This window comes from Mesoplodon densirostris, chromosome 4 (assembly GCF_025265405.1).
Source record: "Mesoplodon densirostris isolate mMesDen1 chromosome 4, mMesDen1 primary haplotype, whole genome shotgun sequence".
Lineage (NCBI taxonomy): Eukaryota > Metazoa > Chordata > Mammalia > Artiodactyla > Ziphiidae > Mesoplodon > Mesoplodon densirostris.
In genome coordinates, this window is record NC_082664.1 from 24,129,695 (window position 1) to 24,153,651 (window position 23,957).

General features: G+C 37.1%; 1 protein-coding gene across 4 annotated transcripts in view; it reads left to right on the plus strand.

Moving 5' to 3' along the window:
• The first annotated feature begins 105 nt into the window (after positions 1–105).
• The window catches only part of DIO2 (iodothyronine deiodinase 2), a 71,382-nt gene continuing 47,530 nt past the window's right edge, over positions 106–23,957 (plus strand). Inside the window, exons 1-3 of one of the 4 annotated variants that reach the window (XM_060095753.1) lie at positions 106–320; positions 1,342–1,436; positions 13,423–13,473. In XM_060095753.1, the coding sequence (XP_059951736.1) occupies positions 13,446–13,473 (28 nt within the window). In that variant the 5' untranslated portion in view covers positions 106–320; positions 1,342–1,436; positions 13,423–13,445. Of the gene's footprint in view, positions 321–1,341; positions 1,437–13,422; positions 13,474–15,115; positions 15,166–23,957 lie in introns of those variants that run through there. The other 3 variants (XM_060095752.1, XM_060095755.1, XM_060095756.1) reach the window with 3 other exon arrangements.

Here is a 23,957-nt window from a genome sequence, read left to right on the forward strand (position 1 = left end):
TATCTAAGACACTTGTGCAAGCTTCCTGATGGGAGGGACTGGCGGTGGGTAGAGCTGGCTGTTGCTCTGGTGGGCAGAGCTCAGTAAATCTTTAATCCACGTGTCTGCTGATGGGTGGGGCTGAGTTCCTTCCCTGTTGGTTGTTTGCCCTGAGGCAACCCACAACTGGAGGCTACAGGCTCTTTCTTGGAGCTAATGGTGGCCTCTGGGAAGGCTTATGCCAAGGAGTACTTCCCAGAACTTCTGCTGCCTGTGTCCTTGTCCCTCCGGTGAGCCACAGCCACCCCCTGCCTCTGCAGGAGACCCTCCAACACTAGCAGGTAGGTCTGTTTTGGTGTCCTATGGAGTCACTGCTCCTTCCCCCTGGGTTCTGATGTGCACACTACTTTGTGTGTGCCCTCTAAGAGTGGAGTCTCTGTTTCCCCCAGTCCTGTTGAAGTCCTGCAATCAAATCCCGCTGGTCTTCAAAGTCTGATTCTCTAGGAATTCCTCCTCCCATTGCCAGACCCCCAGGTTGGGAAGCCTGATGGGCTCAGAACCTTCACTCCAGTAGGTGGACTTCTGTGGTATAACTGTTCTCCAGTTTGTGAATCGCCCACCCAGGGGTTATGGGATTTGATTTTATTGTGATTGTGCCTCTCCTAGCATCTCCCTGCAGCTTCTCCTTTGTCTTTGGGTGTGGGGTATCTTTATTGGTGAGTTCCAGTGTCTTCCTCTCAATGATTGTTCAGCAGTTACTCGTAATTCTGGTTCTCTCACAAGAGGGAGTCCCATCTCTGTTTCTATATCTGTGTTTATGTCTACCTCTTCCTGCCTCTATCTGTATCTCTCTCTATAATTCAGTCTATAAAATTAAAGCACTAGAGTAAGATGTGTTTTAAAATCTCTGTAATATAGCACTGTCTTCCCATGTTTTAATAAATATCAGTTTAGTTTATTTCAGTTTAGTGTGCACTAAGCTAATAAAAATGCTTTCATATTTATGCTGAATATTAGCAGACGTACTTGCCAATTATGGATCATAGCTGATACTAAATAGCCTCAGATGAATTGTTGCTTTCTCAGTCTTGACATTTCTTATTAAAATCTAAGAAAATTCTGATTATTTTAGGAAATAGGATGAAAGACATTAGAATTCCCTGGGGAATGAAAGCTCATTGAAACTCTTTTAGTATTTGAAAGATAGTGACCAGTTAGTCTCCATATACTCTGACAAATATTCTTAAAGACCAGCAAGAATAATTTTGTTAATGTCTCAGGAAGAAATTCCTAAGAACAAGGATTTTAAACATGGAAATGATTTACAAAATGTAAGCTTGGCATTTTTTTCTCTATCCTTAGGAAAAAAGAAAAATTTATAGAGCCCACTGTGGACATAACAGCTAGAGGCAGAGGACGTCCTTAAATAAGGCAATCAAGCATTTTAATTTTTCCTGGTAAGTCTTTAGTTTTAGTTGGGAAAGTTCAGTATGGACCAAATATTTAAATTAGATCTGATGTGTTTCACATCAGTCATTTCTTGATTAAGAACAGCTTCTAGTGAAATACATCAGTTGAACTGACAACCTAGGCTAGCTTTGGACAAAATTATGTAGTTGATAGAGTTATTCTTTGGTATTCTCTTTCTTTTCCTTCTTTCATGAATTACATCACTTCCTGGTAGGCAGCATGGTATAGTAAGAAAGCTTGAGACCTGAAAATGAAATCCAGTTTCCCACGTGCAAGTTGTTCATCTGGTCCCAGTTGCTGAATCTGTGTGAATCTCTATTTCCTCATATTCAAGAAGAGGATTATCAGTCCTATTTTATGGATCTGGTATGAGCATTAAATGACACAGTGTCACAATATACTAGAAGCAAAAGAAATATTTCCTTTCCCTTCCCCTCAAAGACTCCCGTCAGAAATAACACAGGGAATTTAAACCATTTTAAGATGGTCTTGTCTTAATAAGTTAGTCTTTTTAAGGAATATTGGAGTTTAGAAATAGCCTGTATAGAATTTTAAATAACATAGGATGTGTGGAAGGAAGACATTTGAGGGCATAAAGAACACTCTAAGTTCTCTTAACTAATATTATGGAGGTGATCATGCACATCATTTATTTATTCTGGCCAGTTTGATCCTGTTCTGAACAAGTTATCAGCTAACTGGCCAAGGATGTTTGGCCTGATGGCTTTGATGTAATGAGCATTTATGTGACATTTAAAAATGATGACATATAATGAAATATCATTCAGCCTTATAAAGGGATGAAATTCTGACACTTGCTACAACATGGATGAACCTTGAAAATGTTATACTAATGAAGTAAGTCAGATACAAAAGGACAAATATGGGATGATGCCACTTATACCTAGAATACCTAGAATAGTCAAATTCATAGAGACAGAGAGTAGAATAGTGGTTACAAGGGGCTGGAGGAAGGGGAATGAGGAGTTATTGTTTAATGGGTGTAGAGTTTCAGTTTGCAATGATGAAAAATTTCTAGAGATAGAGAGTCGTGAAGGTTACACAACAGTGTGACTGTACTTAATGCTGCTAGCTGAACTATACACTTAAAAATGGTTAAAATCGGGCCTCCCTGGTGGCGCAAGTGGTTGAGAGTCCGCCTGCCGATGCAGGGGATACGGGTTCGTGCCCCGGTCTGGGAGGATCCCATATGCCGCGGAGCGGCTGGGCCCGTGAGCCATGGCCGCTGAGCCTGCGCGTCCGGAGCCTGCGCGTCCGGAGCCTGTGCTCCGCAACGGGGGAGGCCACAACAGTGAGAGGCCCGCATACCGCAAAAAAAAAAAAAAAAAAAAAAAAAAAAAAATGGTTAAAATCTTATATTTTATATTATGTATATATGGCTCAATAACAAAGGCAAACTGCTAAATACAAAATAAATTATATAATATAAACAGTAGAAAGTACACAGATTCAAGAGCTTGTGAAGACAAACCACAGCCTGGGAGAAAATATTTGCAAAAACATATCTGATAAAGGACTGTTATCCAGAATACACAAAGAACCTTTAAAACTCAACAATAGAAAATGAATAACTTGATTAAAAAATGGGTACTTGAACAGGTGTCTCACTAAAAAATAAACAGATAGAAAATAGCCTTTGAGAATCTGCTCCACATCATATGTCATTAGGGACATGCAAATTAGAACAAAAATGAAATATCACTATACACCTATTAGAATGTCCAAAATACAGAATTCAAACAACATCAAAAGCTGGATGGGAACTCTCGTCCATTGCTGGTGGGTATGTGAATTGGTACAGTCACTTTGGAAGACAGTTTGCCTATTCTTACAGAACTAAAGATACTTTTACCATATGATCCAGCTATCATGCTCCTTGGTATTTACTCAGAGGAGTTGAAACTTACAGCCACACAAAAACCTGCTCATAGATGTTTATAGCAGTTTTATTCATAATTGCCAATATTTGGAAGCAACTGAGATGTCCTTCAGTAGGTGGATGGATAAATAAACTGTGGTACATCCAGACAATGAAATATTACTCAGTGGTAAAAAGAAATAAGCTACCAAGCCATAAAAAAACATGAAGACAATCTAAATGCATATTACTAAATGAAAGAAACCAATCTGAAAAGGCTACATACTATATGATTTTAACTATATGACATTCTAGAAAGGCCAGAATTATGGAGACAGTAAAAAGATCAGTGGTTATCAAGGGTTGAGAGGAGGGAGAGATGAACAGGTGGAGCACAGAGGATTTTTAGGGCAGTGACACTATTTTGTAGATATTGTAATGGTGACATACATGACATAATACTTGACATTATACATTTGTCAAAATCCACAGGATGTGAACGCTAATGTAAAATATGGACTTTGGATGAAATGATGTGTAGGTTGATCAATTGTAATCAATGTACTACTCTGATGGAGGATGTTGATAATGGGGGAAGCTATGCATATGTGGAATTAGCAGGTGTATGAGAAATCACTGTACGTTCCCCTCAATTTTTCTATGAACCTAAAAGTGCTCTAAAAATAGTTTAAGTTTTAGTAAAGTGCACAAAACATAATTATATAGCTTGGTGGATTTTCATAAACTGAGCTCACTTTTATAATGAACACTCAAATCAAGAAATAGAAATACCAGAAACCTCCCATGTAACTTTTTATCCACTATCCACTTGCCATAAGTAACCACTGTCATGTCTTCTAAAACTGTAGATTAGATTTTCCTGTTTTTTTTAGACTGGATAAAAATTGAATAATACATCCCATTTTGTTTGTAAGAGTCATTTCTACTTCTGTTTGTAGTTGTAGATTGTTCATTCTCATTGCTATGTACTATTTTATTGTGTGAATATTCTGTAACTTATATATCCACCCTACTGTTGATGGATATTTGAGGAGTATCCTGTTTTGAGCAATTGTGAAGTGTGCTTCTATGAATATTGTAATGCATTGTGCATTTTATTTTTTTTTTGGTGAACATATGGATGCATTTCTTTTGAGTTCATACCTGGGAGTAGAATTGCTAAGCCATAGGGTATACATATATTCAACTAGATAGATACTGTCAAGCAGTTTTCCAAAGTGGTATCAGTTTACACACCATCAGCAGTGTGAGTTGTGTTTGCTCTGTGTCCTCGCTAGTCTTACCAATTTTATTTTCCTGTCTGTTCATTTTACCTATTCTTGTAGGTGTGTAGCCATATCAATTCATAGCATCTTCCAAATAACTTCTCAATTGCCTCTATCACACATATCTAGGTCTCTCTGCTTTTGGTTAGGTTGATACTCAGATTTTTTTTTAATTCCCTTTATTTTTTTACCTTACATCTAAATTCGTATTTCACATGATATATTCATAAATAAATCAGTGGATTTTTGGTCTGGGTTCCACTTTGGTTTTCTGGCGCAAACTTCAAAAGACAACTGTTAGCATCAAGATTCCAGTGTCCTGGTATGAATAAATTAACAGTTGTCTGCGAAGTTAAAAATCTAGCTTAATGCTTTTGAAATATTTTGACAACCATTTTACTGATGTAAGTAAATTGGATGGCCTGTTTTTATGGAGGAGGAAAATCAAAACACTTTGAAATCTCAAATGGGTAAAATTACTGATACTGACTAGTAAAATTTAATTATTTATCTAGTGCTATACAGGATATGTAGAAAAATTGGGTCCTTTTAACTGGAAGCTAAATAGAAATGACATTAAATTATACTTATTCAGATTAATCGAGAGACAGTCAGATAAGTATTATGTTTGAGTTCTATAAAAAATTTAGTTTTATATATTCCAAGTATGTACTACACAATTGGTAGCTACAGTATTTCAGAGGTCATTTAGGAATTTGCTAAATTCCTAAAAAGTGAATGAATAAGAATGCATAATACATTAATTGTTTAAGGATTGATAAAAATAAGGTACTCAGTAAAATGTATATTTTCTAGTCAAACATGAACTTATGCAGTACCATGTATTTTAGTGATTTGATTAATATACAATTTCTCATTTTTTTAGCCTTTCTCTGATCACAAGTTCAAAATGAGTAGATTATGAATTAACTAGTAAAGTGTTTTAGTAGCACTTTGATCTTTAGGGATTCCCAGGATTAAAATTACATGCATCCAAACAAAAAATGATTATTTGCATGTCAAATTATTTGTATAGGTCGATAACATGTGCATATAAGTTCTACAAATCCATCATTATGTATTGCTATAACTGCCAAACAGCATTATACTATTTGCAATGTGTTTCTAGATATTCAATCATGTTACAAAATCCATTAACAGTTCTGTCAGTCTTGTGTCTATCCTCAGCTATCACTCAAGGGGCAAGCAGTTTAAAGGTTGAAGGCACATTTTCATATACACACTAGAATTCAGCCCCAGGGCCATACACTCTAGGATGGCTGAATCTCTCTGATTTTAAACAAGAACCATCATGAGACTTCTTATTTAGCTCTCCTTGAGGGGCATATAAGGATGCCCTTGAGGTATTTAATTAGATGGATTCATCTCTATCCTAGGGTTATTGGGGGTTTGCCAAAGGAATATAATACTTAGTTGCTACTTCAAAAGGCTTGTGTGCTGGTTGAAAAATTATAGTTTTCAAATGAGCAAGTAGAGTTCCAACGTTCCCAGCCATTTCATTTCCCATTTCCCACAAAACTGCCAGAAGTGTTCTCCAATTGTTATTTTCATTTGTTGTTATAGTAAGGTCATTCCTGTCATTGTTTATTGTGATTTTGGGGAACTTCATTCCCATCCCTAACATGGTTCTAGAAGACCCTTTCTTTATTTTGTATATCATTTTCTGTTAAATTTCTGACTTCCATATATCATCCATTGGCTTGTATTAGACTTGGATAATGTCATTTCTCTTCCTGACACATAAGGCATGCTAGAATATAATCTCCATGGTGACAGAAACTTTTGTCCATTTCATTCACTGCTACATCCCCAGTGTCTAGAATAATGCCAGACACATGGTAGGTCCCAGTAAAATTTTCTTGAATGAATGAGTGATGAACAGCAATTTTAGCTTCAGGTAAATTGTAGCAAGTAAAAAATTAGAATTGAAATTTTAATTTAAATCCAGTTTTCTAGACATAATTGCTAAAGGAATACATTTATTTTACATAAAACTTCCAGATGATCAGAGAAGGTGAACCTCATGAACTCCTCTCTTTTTTTTTTTTTTTTTTTTTTTTTTTTGCAGTACGCGGGCCTCTCACTGTTGTGGCCTCTCCCGTTGCAGAGCACAGGCTCTGGACGTGCAGGCTCAGCGGCCATGGCTCACGGGCCCAGCCACCCCACAGCATGTGGGATCTTCCCAGACCGGGGCACGAACCTGCGTCCCCTGCATCGGCAGAAGGACTCTCAACCACTGCGCCACTAGGGAAGCCCCTCTCTTCTTTATTTACAGGAAGTTACCTAGTCTTTCTTATTTCCTTTACTGCCAAACTCTTTGAAAACACAAATTGTCTCTTCTTCCTTGCTGGTGGGCCAGCCTCCTTACCTCCTCCTTCTCCCATTGTAGTCTGGCTTCTCCCCTACCATTTCCCTGAAGTTCCTCTCACTAATGTCACCAAAGATACAGTGGTCTCTTCCTAGTCTCCTTCCCATTTGACTCTCCTAGAGGATTGGTCCTCATAGCCTACTCCTTTTTGTGAAACTCTTTCCTTGCCCCCTGTTTCTCCCTTTCTCTTGGCTCTCCTCCTAAATTATTGCTTATTCTTAGGCTCTCTTTCTGACTTTTTCTGCTTACTCTTACAGGGAGAATTGGTCTTCCTCAACCCCACTTCTTTTCTTACTATGTGTCTTTCCTTCTGTGATCCCATTTACTTTCTGACTACAACCCTTCTCTCCATACTGCTGACTTTCTTGTCTATATCATCAGCTCTGACCTCACTCTTGAGGCACGTACTTTTATGCCCAAAAGCTTTAAAAATCTATCTGTGTGTCCCTTAGATTGAACATATTTGAGTTCAACCTATTCAAAATTTAAGTCAATGCCAATTCTTACAATTTGGACCATCTCTTGTCTCCCTATTTCAGGTGATAGCATCACCATCTTCTCAGATACTCAGGCAAAAAGAATAATGTTTATTCTTGACTTCTTCTTTCTTCCCCACATCCAGCCAGCCACTGAATCCTATAAATTCTAAAATAAAGTTTATTTTCACTCTTCACTGTAGTTACATTCTATAAAGTCACTTTGACGATGAATTAGCAAATACTGAACCATTGCTCATAGAAGAAATACATGATTAGATACCTGTGAGCCTCTCTGATCACAATATTTTTGTTAACTGATTAATGCATAACTTTGTTTCATGTGTTTTTGTTTAAAGACACCTTAATTAAGATATATTGTTGATTCATTGACATTGAACTCACAGTCAACAAATAGCACTATAATTCATGCCTGATTGAAGTTATCTAACATACATATTTTCTCCATAAGTCACCTCACAACCTTCTTGCTTATAGGAACACTAAATAGCACTATGCTTGGGGGCCATTTAAACGGTGAAATCACCAAAAAAAAAAAAAAAAAAGAAAAAAAGAAAAAAGATGTGAAAAATGTGGCACTAAATGGACCATAAAAATGACACTTGTTTTCAGTATAAAAACTGAAACAGGAAAGCAGAGCATCACCTTGTTGGACCTCAGCTGGGAATATGCACAGTGGGCCACTCAAATTTTCACATCTCTCTGCATGTCTGTGAATGAAAAAAGGACATGAGTATTGATTTAGGGGTTACAAAAAATTTTAGTGAGTAGGAGTATTTGCAGATGCAGACCTTTGAGTACTTAGGATCAATTGTACCTCTGAATCCCACTTTTTCATCTCCATTGTTTACTTCAGATGCTCATCATTTCTTTCCTGGGTTATTATAATATTCACCTATTATCATTGACTCAGGTCTCCCTTTAATTCCTCCTTCTACTGTTTTTGAGAGCTCATTATTGATCTTGTCACATTACAGTGTAAAATTTTTCAGTGTTAACCCCACTGGTGAAGGAGTATATTTAAATATATCATCACAGCATATAGATTAGCCCCAACCCACTTTTCCAGCCCCATCTTTAATACACACACACTACTTTCTTTTTGAACATAAGAATGGAGTATTCAACAAAAACTATATTGTTATTTTATATCTCTAGACACTTTAATACTTTGCACACTCTCAGTAGTAACCTCATCCCTCTTCATTGCTGGATAAAGATGTCACCTCCTTTGAGTAGACATTTGAATCTTTGTCAGGTAGCTATCTGTCCTCTCACCTTGCTTCCGTAGATTATTTTGATATACCTGGACTCTATTGGCTTAAGTCTCCCACATACTGTGCCCTCCTCCTTAAAGGTAAGAGCCATAACTGATTCATATAATTGCTCTTTCTACACTCATATCTAATAAGTTTTATGAATTTGGCTTCCAAAATATCTGATTGTACCATCTGATCCTTGTTAGCCTAACAATAGATGTGTTGAGTAAATTGATGAATGAATAAATAAATAATTGAACTTTGGGGGCTTCCCTGGTGGCGCAGTGGTTGAGAATCTGCCTGCCAATGCAGGGGACACGGGTTCAAGCCCTGGTCTGGGAGGATCCCACATGCCGCGGAGCATCTAGGCCCGTGAGCCACAACTACTGAGCCTGCGCATCTGGAGCCTGTGCTCTGCAACAAGAGAGGCCATGATAGTGAGAGGCCCGCGCACCGCGATGAAGAGTGGCCCCTGCTCTCTGAAACTAGAGAAAGCCCTCGCACAGAAACGAAGACCCAACACAACCAAAAATAAATTAATTTAAAAAAAATTGAACTTTGGTCAATTTATGAGAAATTTTTGACTGGTCATATACTTTCATTAACAGTTCACAAGAGATCATAAAATGATAGTCCAGAACTATCTAGGTACTAAAATTAAAGCAACTAGAGTATATAAGCATTTGGTGGCATTTGTTCCTAGTGTAATCTCTCTTCATGATTATATCATGTTTCCTGTAGAATGGAAACAGGATAACAGCCATTTTGAAACTCACTCTGAGCTAGTGGCACTTGTATTCTGTTGGTGTGGGTCAATTACCAATGATTTTTTTTTTTGCTAACAGGATTGTTTAGGGAAACAATGAGAGAAGAAATGTGTTAAGATTCTGAAGAATATTGAGTTACAAACATTATTTTATAGTTAGTTTCTCTGGGGGAAATCATGAAACAGAAAATGATAATATCAAGAACAGGTTGGTGAAATAGTTTGTAAAAGATAGTGTGAAAAACGACTTTATTTTTCCTTGCTAAGTAATAACATTTGAAACCATGGATGTCTTTTACTGTGATCCATCTTTACATTCTAGAAAAGTCATTTATGTGCTGATGAATTTAATACCTTTTGCCCTCCTTTTTAGATGAACATCATTGAGTTACTTGGATGTTAGCAAGAAAAATTAAACTTCTGAAATGCTTCATTCAGGAGTAGAAATTGGGTGTTTTATTATATTTCTCTCTAATGTATAAAAAACTAGAAAGGATGCATTTTTATCTATGAGGATCTTGTTTTTTATATCTAAAATGTGTTTGACTCTTGCTTGGAAGCTATCATAAAGCTTTTATCTCTCCCTGTATTCATAAATGCTTATATGTATGTATCTGTAACAAGATAAACACTCCACAAGGCTTATGTATGTATTTGTATCTATTAATTTTTTTCCTTCTGGGATTGGGATTCACAATCTAATATAGAGGAGAAGTAGAATTGTGCAGTATAATGAAAGAACATTTGCTTTTGACCTTGGATCTAGTATTACCTCTACCTTTACCAGTAAAATTATGTTGCTTGGAGCAAGCAACATGGTATCTCTGGGCCTTAATTTTCTTACCTGTATAAATGACTCAGTTGGATAACATAATTTCTAAGATCAAAATTCTTTGTTGAAAGGTGAAATTTTAGTTACTACAGAGTTGTTGACAGATTTAAAGCATGGAGTAGACACTTAACACATTGAGCACATATTTGTTAAATGAAGGAATCGTGTGTGATGGGTAATTTTATGTGTCAACTTGACTCGTCCACGAGGTGCCCAGAAATTTGGCCAAACGTTACTCCGTGAGTATTGTTAATTTTTTTAAAAACAATGTACACAGTGTCTTCTTTTGTTCAATATCTCTTCTCACAAACCTACGTAACAAGTAGACTAGCAATTTTCTAAAAATATATTTTATTATATAATAGATAAGTGACTTTTTATCCAGATAAGTTTTTGAGATTTTTGTTTTCATGGCGTGTGCTCTAAAGAGATTAAGATGTAGGACTGCCGTACAGATTATTTCATTTATTTAAATAAAAATGCAAAGGATTCATTTTGTATTTAAAAATCAAAGGACAATGGAGAGTAAATAGTGAATAGCAAACAACTGGTATCAGGGTATATAAAATGTAAGAGTCATGAAGATGTGCTAATAATGGGGATGTATTAGAATCATAACTTCCTCTTTACAACAGCATAATTAATTGAGTAGACAACGTGCTAGGTATTGGGGAAAGAAAGATTAAAAAAATATATAGTTCTTATCCTTAAAGAGTTGTCCAGTGGAAGAGAAACAGATGTGCATTATATTATAGGGGGGAAGAATCTAAGTCCTGTAACTAGAGTTGGTCTCCTCTACTGTTAAATGGGATAATAATAATATAGTAGTTACTTCATACTGTTATGAGTTTTAGATTAAATGGTACTGTATTAGCTTTTGCCCCATATTTCAGTGGCTTGCTAAAACCAACTTGTGCTTCTTTCTCTTGTTACGTGAGTGCTGCAGATTATCTGTTGTTTTGCTGGGCTTGATTGGTCTCTGTTGAGTTCCACATGTCTTCTCATTCTGGAAGTCATGTTAAGGGTGCATGTTTGAACATCCTGTTCCTGTGGTGAAGACAAGAGTAAGAGAGCCAGAGCCAGACTATATGTAGGCATGTAAAGCTTCTGCTCAGACATATGGTACATCTGGTTTACCCAGATTTCATTGGCCAAATCAAGGTACATGGCCAAGCCCCAAATAGATAGGGAAGAATACTCTGCCATCTAGGAGCATGGGACGAGTGAGAAGCCAATAAATATTTAGGAACAAATAATATAATCTACCACAAGATATAATACATGTAAAACATATAAAGCATTTAGCATGTCTGGCACAGAGTACACATATAATGTTTATAATTGCATGATACAATGTTTATAATTGTATGATAATAGCAATAATGCTGATAATGACTAAATTATATAGAAACACTGATAATGGAGTAATTCCATTCTTGCAGGGGAATGTAGGACAGCATTACAGAGGAGGAGATATTGAGCCAGTAGTTCAGGGGAGAAAGAGAGGAAAGTATTTCCAGATGGAAAGATACAGTAATATAGAAAAAGAGTAAGCTAAAGGCAAAGTAGATGTGGGGTTTATGACCCTTCCTGAAAGTGATGTCTTATACCTAACTAGTTATAACACTTATGATAAATTCAGCAGCAAGTAACAGCATATTTAATTAAAAGTAGCTTAGGGACTTCCCTCGTGGTCCAGTGGTAAAGAATCCACCTTCCAGTGCAGGAGACACGGGTTCAATCCTGGTCAGGGAACTAAGATCCCACATGCCGTGGGGCAACTAAGCCCATGTGGCATAACTTCTGAGCTCACGTGCCTCAACTAGAGAGCCTGAGTGCTCCAAACTACAGAGCCCACATGCTCTGGAACCCATGCACCACAACTAGAGAAGAGAAAACCCCCACACCACAACTAGAGAGAAGCCCATGTGCCACAACGAAAGATACCGCATGCCTCAGTGAAGATCCCGCATGCCCCAACAAAGACCCGACACAGCCAAAAATAAATAAATAAATATATTGTTTTATAAGTAGCTTAAATTACAAAAAGCATGTGTTATATCAGTAAACAAGAAGTCTTAATGTGGTGAATTTCAGGATTCATTCAGTATTATAAGGATGTCTTCACTGAAGTGTTTTACCTTTCCATCTTTCCACCCTTAGTGTGATGGCTTTTGTCCTTAGGTCTTTCCTGTTGTGTTCATATGTTAGCTTTTGCAGCTCAAGGTAACATGGCCTCATGTAGCAGCATCTAAATACATGATAAGAGTTTCTCTTTTGGCATCTCTTTTTATCAGGTCTGAAAATGTGTTTCAGAAGCTCCCTTCAGAGCTGGCTAGAACTAGCTTAGATGTCCACTCCTACAAAATGAGTGGCAAAAAGGAATGGAATTACCATGATTGATTTAGAACAATAATGATCTAAGGAAGTTCTTACCTTCTCTGAACACATTTATTCTCCTACACAAGAATAAAATCAGGATTCTCTTAGCAAACAAGAGAGTAATGGCTCTTAGGCCTTCAGTGGTATCTTCCATGCACAGATATGAGATTTGTGTTTTCTCTTCAAGATTAAACATTTAGCATGAGTGAATATCTAAGTGAATATTATCTTGACTTTAACCATTTATATAAATTATATCTTGAATAAATCCTGGCATTACATTATTGCTGAGAGATGAAAAAAAAATAGCCATTTAAGTGTGGGACCAGTAGGGTTTTTGCAGAGTATCTGGATGTGTTGGTAACATAGAGACCCAGTACTGGGTCCAGGGTTTTGTGTGACTGCCTCCTTTGCCTTCAAAACCTTTGAGAGGTTTGGAAAGTGTATGATCTGATTTATATGACAAACTGAAATAGACTTCATTGGGAAAATGTTGTTACCTGCCTTTATCCCTAATAATCACATCAGATAAATCCCTTATCCTATTATTTTTTTTTCTTTTCTTTATTGATGTACTGTGGCAAACTTCATCAACATTGACAACTTTCTTAATCAGTTTAGGCTGCTACAACAAAAATATCATAGACTGGGTGGCTTAAACAACAAATGTTTATTTCTCACAGTTCTACAGACTGGGAAGTCCAAGATGAAGAAGCCAAGGGATTCAGTGTCTGGTGAGAGCCTGCTTCCTCTTTCATAGATGGCTGTCTTCTTGCTTTGTGCTCTTCATGTACTTGTAAGGGCATCAGTCCCATCATGACTCCACCCCCATGACCTAATTATCTCCCGAAGTCCCCACTGCCCAAAACATCACATTGGGGGTTAGACTTCAACATACAAATGTTTTAGAGGGGGGCACAAACATTTAGTACATGGCAACACATCATAATTTCTTTTTAAAAATTCCTTAATTTGATATAAAACTAAAGGACAAAGAGCTCAGCAGTATCCTCCCTTGAAATGCACTCATCTTGTGCCATTACAGAGGCCAATTTGAACATCTGATCAATTTGTAGCTTTCTTGAATGGGATGCTGATTCCCAAGGGTAACTGCAGTGAACAGTAAATGCAGACAAAGTGGCATTAGTCAACACATACACTCACACTTAGGATTTTAAAAATGTGAAAGCTTAATTTATCACAATGGAAAAAATTGAAGGTTCTGGAGCAAAAGGTAAAAATTCATCTATTTTCCTCTCAATCCATATTCTAATATTCAGACAGCATGGTTCTGTGACTCATTGGGCTAATCTCCCCTGTTTATGACATAGTTCAATGCCCACGCATTTTTAGTTCTTATGACTTTCTTTTGTTCATATGTTTGAATCAATTACGTTAGCTATTCATCAGTGTATTAGACAAGTCTCTACCACTTTATCCTTCAATGTCTCACATTATAAGCTTTTTGGCCTCCCAACCCTACTGCCTGATAGAATTTAAATCACAAAATGGAGCAAAAAAGAAACAATCAGGATGCATGGAGTTTATGGGAAAGATTAATCATGAGAGAAGATCTGAAAAATATAAGAAAACAATGAGGACAAAGAGACTAAAAATGGCTCTTTTAATGGGTGGACGCCTTAAGGAAAAGGCCTGCATAACCATGGAGAAGGAGGAACAAGGGTTTAACCAACATAGTTGGTATTTGAAGGGCAGATCCTGCTTTTCTCAGTTTGGTAATTTTAACTTTTAAAACGTTGAACAAATAAAGCTTTCTCTAAAATATTTATGTCAGGATTTATGGCTTATTTCTTAATATTTCCTGATGAAAAAAAATTAACAAAAGAAGAATGGGCACAACAGTTTTTAGATTCATTTCAGCAACATACGAGCATATTCCCATTATGTTAAAAAAATACCTTGAACAGAACATGTTTAAAGTTGATGGAACATTATTGGTGCTATGTATAAAATAGACAACTGATGGGACCATACTGTATAGCACAGGGAACTCTACCTAATGCACTGTGGTAACCTAAATGGGAGGGAAGTCCAAAAGGGAGGGGATATCTCTATGTGTATGGCTGATTCATTTTGTTGTGCAGTGGAGGCTAACACAACATTGTAAAGCAACCATACTCCAATAAAAATTAATGAAAAAAAATAATAAAGTTGATGGAAGATTCTCTAGGAGAGAAGACCTCCTAAGAATCAAGCACCGTCCTAAGCAACTTTCATTCGTCATCTTGTGCGGTCTTTCCAACAATCCTGAGAGGCATGCTTATCCTCATTTTATATGTGAATAAATTTAACCTCACAGAGTTCAATAATTCACCAGGGTTTTCAACTGGAGAACTAGGACTTGAGCCCACTTCTCTCTTACTCCAAAGCCTGTCTGAGTTATCCTCTACTGTGTTTTTAAAGAGGTAAATGAGATTTTTTTTTTAATGGTTTAGAAGAACATTAGAATGAATCTGTGATAAATATATCAGTTTTATTTGCTCACTAATTTAAGTAAAGCTATGCTTGCTTCTTTTAATTATTATAACTTTATAGTTCCTGTCCTCCTCTTATTTGGAAGTAGAAACTGTTATTTAGCTTTGCTTATATTTTGTTTTTTAATCAATTTAGACATATACTGCTGGTGGAAAGGCAAATAGTACAACCTTAATGGGTACAAGTTAACAATAAATATCACACGTGCCTTAAAAATGTTTATAGCCTTCAACCTAATAATTCTCTTTCCACTTAGTCTAAAGAAATAATCTGATATAAGGATGATTATTGCAACATTACTATAATTGCAAACAATTGAAATGGCCTACAATGGATTATTGATTGAATAATTTAGAATTTAGCCATAAGAGAAGATTCTAAGCAGCCATTAAAGATCATAATTTAGAAGAGTAATAATTTAGGTAAGTGTTTATTAAATGAAAGGTTAGTTTACAAAACAATGTGTAAAGTATAATTCCAATTTAACTTAAGTTTATATAAATATATCTATGAAGAATATAATAGCATACATGCCAAAAAGTTAATGATGATTATCTGGTAGACGAATCATAGAAGATTTTAGTTTCGTCCTCAGGTAGACAATGGAGTCAGGTTGGAAGGGAAATTACCTGTCTTCTTCCCTAGCATCTTTTCTTCTTGATGCTCTTTAAATCAATTTTCAACTATAATATGTGAAAACTGTTTGTGCTCAGTTACTCATTATATTTTGCCCTTCATTCCTTGCCAGTGCCTCTCCCCCACAATTAAGTTTACCCTGATTTTATCCAACTTTTCCCTCTTCTACACTTTTTTCTTCCTAGTTTTGGAAACATTTTCAAGGTCCCTCTTTCTTTCCTCTAGGAAGAGGTCAATTTGGACACCTGGGCTAGATCTCAACATTTGGCAAAACATGGCAGCAATAAACCTGAGGACTCATTCCATTTAAGTAACCAGCAGTTTTAGAGCCTTGCATTTCTTCAATGTAGTAATAGGATTAGGGAAGCCCTCTCCCTACTTAGAGAATGCTCTGCATTCTCTATTGCAGGGATCAGGTGGGGAGGCTAATTGTATTTCAGGTAACTTGTCTAGAAACTAGTTTAGAATCTCTTAGGAGTTGTCACCCTGGTGAAGTGTTCAATCTGACATGGTCTCTAGGCTTGTTCCTGTACCTTATTAATGGTTGTTGATTTGATAAGCACCAGAAACAGTCTTAAAAGTTTGTTGAGTGGATTTCAGATCCTGCCAGTCTGCCAGTGTTTTTCAGAGGTGGTGCTTTGAGGGTGTACCTTCTACTAGACTCCAGATGGGAACACAGTCCACTTGTCTGAGCTTTCCTACTTCTCATGTTGGGACAGAAGCACAAAAGTGGTCATGAAGCATCTGACAAGCACAAACTTCACATGTTACCGTAGGGATGTGAAATAACGTCTCTTTTCTTTGGGTTCTTCACCTTAAAAGGCCAGTCTGTTTATAAAAAATGGTTACAAATGGATAAATGCAATTTTTTTCTTAGAAACACCCTAAATTTCAAATGCCTTTATAATTATTATTATGCATAATAATAGACATCACTTATATAACCTTTAGTGCTAGGTAATGTTGCAAGTGCTTTATATATATTAGTTCATTTAATCCTCACAACTCTATGAATTAGTTATTGTTATTATTATTATCACATCCCCATTTTATAGATGAGAAAATAGGCTCAGAGTCCCTAGCCCAGGATCATACAGTTAACATGGTGAAGCCAGATTTGGAAACTAGGCAATCAGGTTCTACCACCCGATGCTGCCTTTGGTTAGTTAGATGTCTTTCTAGGAAGCCTTGATACTGATGTGCCTGATTTTCACAGCAGCAGCACCACCCCAAACACCTTACTGAACCACAGTTGTCATTCTAGGGGATGATGCTGAGTTAAAAGGCAGACCAGGTTACTTTTGCTACAGGTGGATATAAAAAGCATGCATCACTTGAAAGACAGCCCTATGGTTCCATATGGAAAAGAGAAAGTTTATGTTACTCAGGAGATTGTCAGCTGAGTCTTCAAATTAAAAAAAAAAAAGGCATCAGAGGACTTCCCTGGCAGTCCAGTGGTTAAGACGCCATGCTTCCAATGCAGGGGGTGTGGGGTGTGGGTTTGGTCCCTGGTCAGGGACTATGATCCCACATGCCATGTGGTGTGGCCAAAAAAAAGGCATCAGTATCTGAATTAGACCACCCAAGCCAGGCCAGGGGTGACCATGCCTTTCAGATTATGCTAATAGGCTTGGACTGAGATTACAAACTTTCTGCAAATGTTAGGCATCAGACCCAGTGTTTAATCTTCTGCTCTACCATTTATTATTGTCATGACTTTATTTAGTTTTTCTGATTTGTTGTAAACATTGGTCTTGTGTAACTCTGCTGCTTAAAATCCTTCAATCTCTTCTAATTCCTTGGTGAGAAAAATCTAAAATTTTAAACATGGTCTACAAGGACATGCAAAATCTTGTTCTTGCCTACTTTGTAAGTCTCACAGAGCACTTCTTTCCAGTTTACTCACATCTCTGTGGCCTCATTGGCCTTTCATAATTTCCTTACACTTCAAACAGGCTCTTCCCTTTGCTTGAAACATTATTTCCACTCCTTTCATCTGGCTACTCCCTGTAGGTCTTAGCTTAAATGAGCCTACCTTAGCAAAGAGACCCCCTTCCCTGAATTAGTTTCCCATCCTTTCACTTTATGGCCCTTACTCCAATTTGCCATTAAACATTTATTTACACAAATATATTTTAATATTTGTCTCTCCCACTATTGTTAGCTCTTTGTAGGAGCAACTAGAGACTCTGTTTGGTTCCCTATTGTTTATCTAGCATCTAGCACAGTGCCTGGCAATAATAGACATTTGATAAACATTCAGTAAGTGATGAATGAGCCTCAGTGTCTTCATCTACAAAAGGGACTTTCTAAGGTTGCTGTGAAGATTAAATGATATTTATTCACAAGCACTCACATACTCCCTGTCTAGCATAGTTTTAACACATTAGTCGATCCCAAATAAATATTAGTATTTTTTTGTCCTTTTCCCTTTGATGGTAGTGACTCCAGTTTGGGCTCTTTTTAGCTTCTCATAAGTCATGGGTAAGGATGATGAACAATGGCTGGTGGAGATGCTAGGTATGGGGGATGTGGGAATTCCAGGAAGAAGGAGCAATAAAGGCAGAGAGGCAGAACAGTGAATGCAAAGTTTGAAGAAAAGGGATTGTCTTGACTGGATAAAACTCAGGGGCTATGTAAGAGAGTTATGGTAGAAAAGTCTGGGTAAAATAGACTTGAATCAGATTTGGAGAGTCTTGTTAAGGAGTTTAGAAGAAGTTGAGTCAGTGACACAGATTTTGGAGTTATTTGCAAGCTTGCTTGGGAGGGTAGAAATTTTTAGTGGGACACCTCAGTAGTAGAAAGAAGGAAAACAGAATATCACCACAAATGCAGGTGGGTTTATAGAATTAGCAATCATTTCTTTTTCCTTTGCTAATTTTTTCTTCTTACACTTGGGTGCCATTACTTCGTGGACTCTGACTTAGTGTTATTTTCTCCTTATTCTGTTCTTTCTCCCTGAGTGTCTCATCTATTTTCCTGTTATAATCATAGGATTGGACTATCTCTTTTATACTTATGAGTGTCAAATCTATATTCCATTTCAGAGCATTAGCTCCAGATCCATCTAGCCAACACTCCCTGGATTTCCCTGAGATATCTCAATCTCAATGTGTCTAAAATTCAACCCCCTGTCTCCCCTACCAACCTCTTCCTATATTGCCTATCTGTAAGATATAGCATCAGCATCATCCATTCAGAAACCCAAATCAGAATCCTGGGATTCCATTCTTTCTCACTTTCTGTCCCTCCTATATGGAATCAACATCAAATCCTATAGATTTTCTCTCTTTAATCCCGACTCTTCTTAATTTCCTTCACTCTTCTCCATCCTCATTGACACTGCATTAGTTCATCAGTTCTCACCTAGCCAACAAGAATCATGTCCCAGTAAGTCTCCTCATCTCTAGTTGAGTATCTTCTTTCATTTCTTTCACTCCTTTTAACAGTTTTTTCTAAAATGCAAATATGTATTACTTCCTGGCTTAAAATTCCTCAGTTTCCCTTTGTTCATGAGATGAAGTCTAAGAAGTTTAGCATCTTTATTATAACCTATGAGACCTACCTCTTCCCAGGGGAGGTTATTCCATACCCTCTTCAAGCAAATCTGCCACTTTCTCCTTTGTATATCACTCTGTTTTCAGTCCATACCCAGTGCCTAGCACAATGTCAAATCTGTAGCATGTTTTAAAGCAATGTTTGTGAAATAAAGTGGCATGAAGATTGAAAACAGACTTGGAAATGGCTTTCACATGGGAAGTGGGAGGAGAAAACAGAGCCAAGATAAAACTTAAAATGGGTGATGAAAACAAAGAAAGAATAGCCATTGAAATTAGAGAATAGCCATTGAAATTAGAGAAGATAAGAATAGACATTGGAATTAGAGAAGGGCAAGAGTAATAAATTCAGTTTGCCTTTGATTTCTGAAGAAGGAGGAGCAAGTCAAAATTGTCAAATATAGCAGAAGGGTCAAAGAGGAAGAGTGAGAAGCATATTTTAATTGGGTTAATAGGAGGTCATTGGTGACTTTTGGGAGATGAGTTTTAAGGAATTGGTGGGTGGGAGGTAGAAGCACATGGTAAATACTGAGAAGTGTTTGGCAAGGAGGTTGAGGCAAGAAGTACCCCTGAGTATTTTAATCATGAAAGAGAGAGTGGTATCAGGGAGTTCATGTTAAAAGTGGGTATACAGATGAATGGATAAAGAAGATGTGGTGCATATATACAATGGAATATTACTCAGCCATAAAAAGGAACGAAATTGGGTAACTTGTAGAGACGAGGATGGACCTAGAGTCTGTCATACGAGTGAAGTAAGTCAGAAAGAGAAAAACAAATATTGTCTATTAATGCATATACGTGGAATCTAGAAAAATGGTACAGATGAACATATTTGCAGGGCAGGAATAGAAATGCAGACATAGAGAACAGACGTATGGACACAGCTTGAGAAGGGGAGGGTGAGATGAATTGGGAAGTTAGGTTTGACATAAATACATTACCATGTGTAAAATAGATAGCTAGTGGGAACCTACTGTATAACATGGGGAGCTCAGCTCGGTGCTCTGTGATGACCTAGATGGGTGGGATTGGGGGGGGGAAGTCCAAGAGGGAGGGGATATAGGTATACTTATAACTGATTCACTTCTCTGTACAGCAGAAACTAACACAACACTGCAAAGCAATTATACTCCAATTTAAAAGAAGTGGGTGTTCCCTTTTCTCCCCAAAGAATGTGTATTAAAACTACTCCTTCCACTTAATTTGGGAAAATTCAGAAGTGTGATGTAGTTAGATTTTATACATTCCTCTCCATGCCAACTATTTCTAAATCTTGGAGAGATTGTTAGGATAAACACTGAGTGTGGAAGGAACTGGGTTTGTTTGGAGAGAGAGAAAGAAAGATACCTTTTTATATGTTACTTACTTTTTCAATTTTTCAAGGCATTTGTGCAGATTTTAAAAGTAATATATATTCATTACCATTGTAAGATTGTCACATGAAAGGAAAAGAAAGTCACACATAATTCCTCTGCCCAGAGAAAACTATTAACATATTCGTATTATGTGTGTGTAAGTGTATAAATATACCTATTGTGTAAGTTAATTTTAGCATCCTAACTCAAAGTTTCAAAGATAAGATAGGAGTATAGCGGGTTTATTCATTGCAGAGATTGTTTGGAAATGGTTGGAACTGCATATAACTATTTTTTTCCCCAGTGGAAGCTTCCACTATATTTTTACACTTAATCATTGTGCTGTATGAAAGCAGTCTAACAACACTAAGGAATTTATGACAAATTTTTGTGAGTAGCAGGCTAAGGGCAGAGTTTCTGGGCTTAGTGACCCAGAGAGGCATGGTCAATCAATACCATGTTGTAAAAATTCTACAGAATAAGTAATTCAGACTTTTCCTTTCTACCAAAATAAACTCACCATCTCAGTGGTTCTTGTTGGACTTTTCATTCCCTGAATGCTACCCTCTCTGATGTCATAGTTCCTTTGTGACCAGACCAATGACTTTTGGAGCCCCTTGGTCAGGGTTTGTAACCCGGAGTGTCCTAAAACCCCCAGGGAGAAGCGGTTCTTATGATTTTCTGAGCTGTCACAGGAATTGGAACTACTGGGACAAAAGCTCTTGCCATTTCTTACCATATTTCTAGTGGACTGCTATGGGACCTAGGATTGGGCTCTCTATTGAGGCTTTTGGGGAAACCCAAACTCTCACCTTTAAGAGTTCCACCAGTTTTGAAGAAAGCAAGCAATGTTGTTACATTGTGCTGGTCCCTTATGGACACTATAGTCTCAAGGCACGTTTTAGTGTTATTTGAAGCCTGCCCCACCATCTATGGGGGAGATGAAACTGGCCTGATTCTAATGCCAGCTGCACTCTGATATTGCTCCCTTCCCTGTCTTTTACAATGTTCTTTACATGTCATGCCAGAAAAAATAATAATTCTGTGAAACTTTTTACCCTCAATAAGTACTCACACAATGAATTTAATTAAAATCCCCTTTATCTATTACACTGAAAACAAGGAACAATATCCATTAACAATATCCATTAAAATGACTATTACATTCACATCAAATGGATTTCAATACCTGACTAAAATGATACGAAGGAAGCCATAATCATGTGAGGTCCAATATGGTGGATAAATTTTAAACCTTTCAAAACCCTACATTATTTTAATCTCCAAATATAATTGTAAATGTCAGTCAAACTTTCTCAAGGCCTCTTTCAGTTGAACAAAAAGAAGCAAATGAAACTGTGAAGTTTTTAAGCTTTACAAACTCACAGTTAGCTCCCCCATAAGAAGTGGGCTCTCAGGCTCAGAAGAAAGAAGAAAATTTTAAGTAGTTAAAGGGCCTGAAATACAGTTTACAGAAGAGATAATCAGCAGATTATGGTCAATGAGTTACAGTATTCCTTGAATTAGAGTTGGTTGGCTGATAATGCTAATAACTTTTTAACAGTGGCTATAGAGTCTGCTTTTTGCTATAAATTTATAAAAATGACTAAAAATCACATATAATATTCAATTTCATATAATAGGTAAAGTTGTTCCTCTCCTTGGCATGTTTAACAAGTAGTATTTCCAGAGCCACATTTCAGGTTGAGACAAGAAGTAAATAAAGGTAGTGATCATCTCTCTTAGGACATCAAAGGGTATATTTATCAAAACCGAATGCTATTGTTCAGGTAAAATATGTCCGGGAAAGGGAAGAAAACATATTATTTCTTGAGAAGAGAGCCTAGTTTCAATTGAGGCACGGTGTTAAAAGATAACATCAACAGAAAAGATGCACACTTATTTTAGTTCATTCTTTACCACAATTTCCAATAACACATTTTATCCAAATTACACATTCTAATGCGCTGCTGGGAAAGAAGTTTTTAGGTTATTTTATCTACGGGACGTTTCCTTCTGGAGGACAAAATGCCAACTCTTTGCATGTTCCATCTCCCTACTGATATCAATCATTGCACAGTCCAAACTGCAAATTTCAATTACAAACAAAACGAGTAACTCACAAACACCACTCTAATTACGCACAGGTTGTAAAATTGAAAATTGTGTTAACCTGTTAGATATCTAGAATTAACCTCACACACCAGAAAAGTAGCCTTGTTAAAACCCTCCTCACATCACTCCCACTTCATCACATTAATCCAGGGCTCAGTCTTTATTCTTTTTTCCCTGATGATTTTATTGCCTTATTTGGTATTTGTCTCTTCTCCATTGTTGGTAAGGTCTGAAAGCCTGTCATATTGAGCCTGCTGCTACTTCAATATTTGCTTTGAACAAATGCTATGATGTCGCCCTAATAACCACAGCTGTGTAAGCATCTATCAGTCTCTTTTATTGTGGTGTAATTTCTATATATAAAAGTAATTTGCCCTCAGTGTCTGCTGATGATTTCCATTGTTTGTATTGACACATTGCTCAACTCTCAACCCTTGGCTCTTGTCTGCTCTTTCTTTCCCTCTCTCCCACTGGAGCAATTTTAGCCTTTATCCTAAAACACTGCTCTAAAATTAGTGAAACTAAAGTGGCCTTAGCTCTTCAGTGACCAAAAGGGCAGCATAAAGAGAATGACTTGCCAAATCTTGAAAAAGTCTCAGTTCGATGCCTCCTTTCTGAGACATTATTATCATCTCTATTTGTGGATTGCTGTGCTGACAGTATTATTACCCTCAAGAGTGCCAAGGATTTTCATGGAAACTTGAGACTGGAAGCTGTCTTTGGATTCTGTTACAGAGACAGCAAGCAGTCCTAGGGATGTCACTCTAGACGGGAATTGTTCCAAGCTAAAGGTCTTTGGAGCAGACAAATTCTGACATTGGACATGGCTGTGAATGTTGAATATGCCATGGATGTTCCTGTTGGTGGTTTCACCAGTTTTACCTTGATGCTATACTTTTCCAGACAAGACTCTGAATGAGGTCCAGAAGCACAGGAAGCAGGACGAGGAAGAATTTCAAACATCTCTCCAAGTTTGTTGACTATCTACATTTCATACATGAGTAAACTAAGTTTCAGAGAGAGGTTAAGTAAGTCATTTAAGGTTACTCAGTCAGT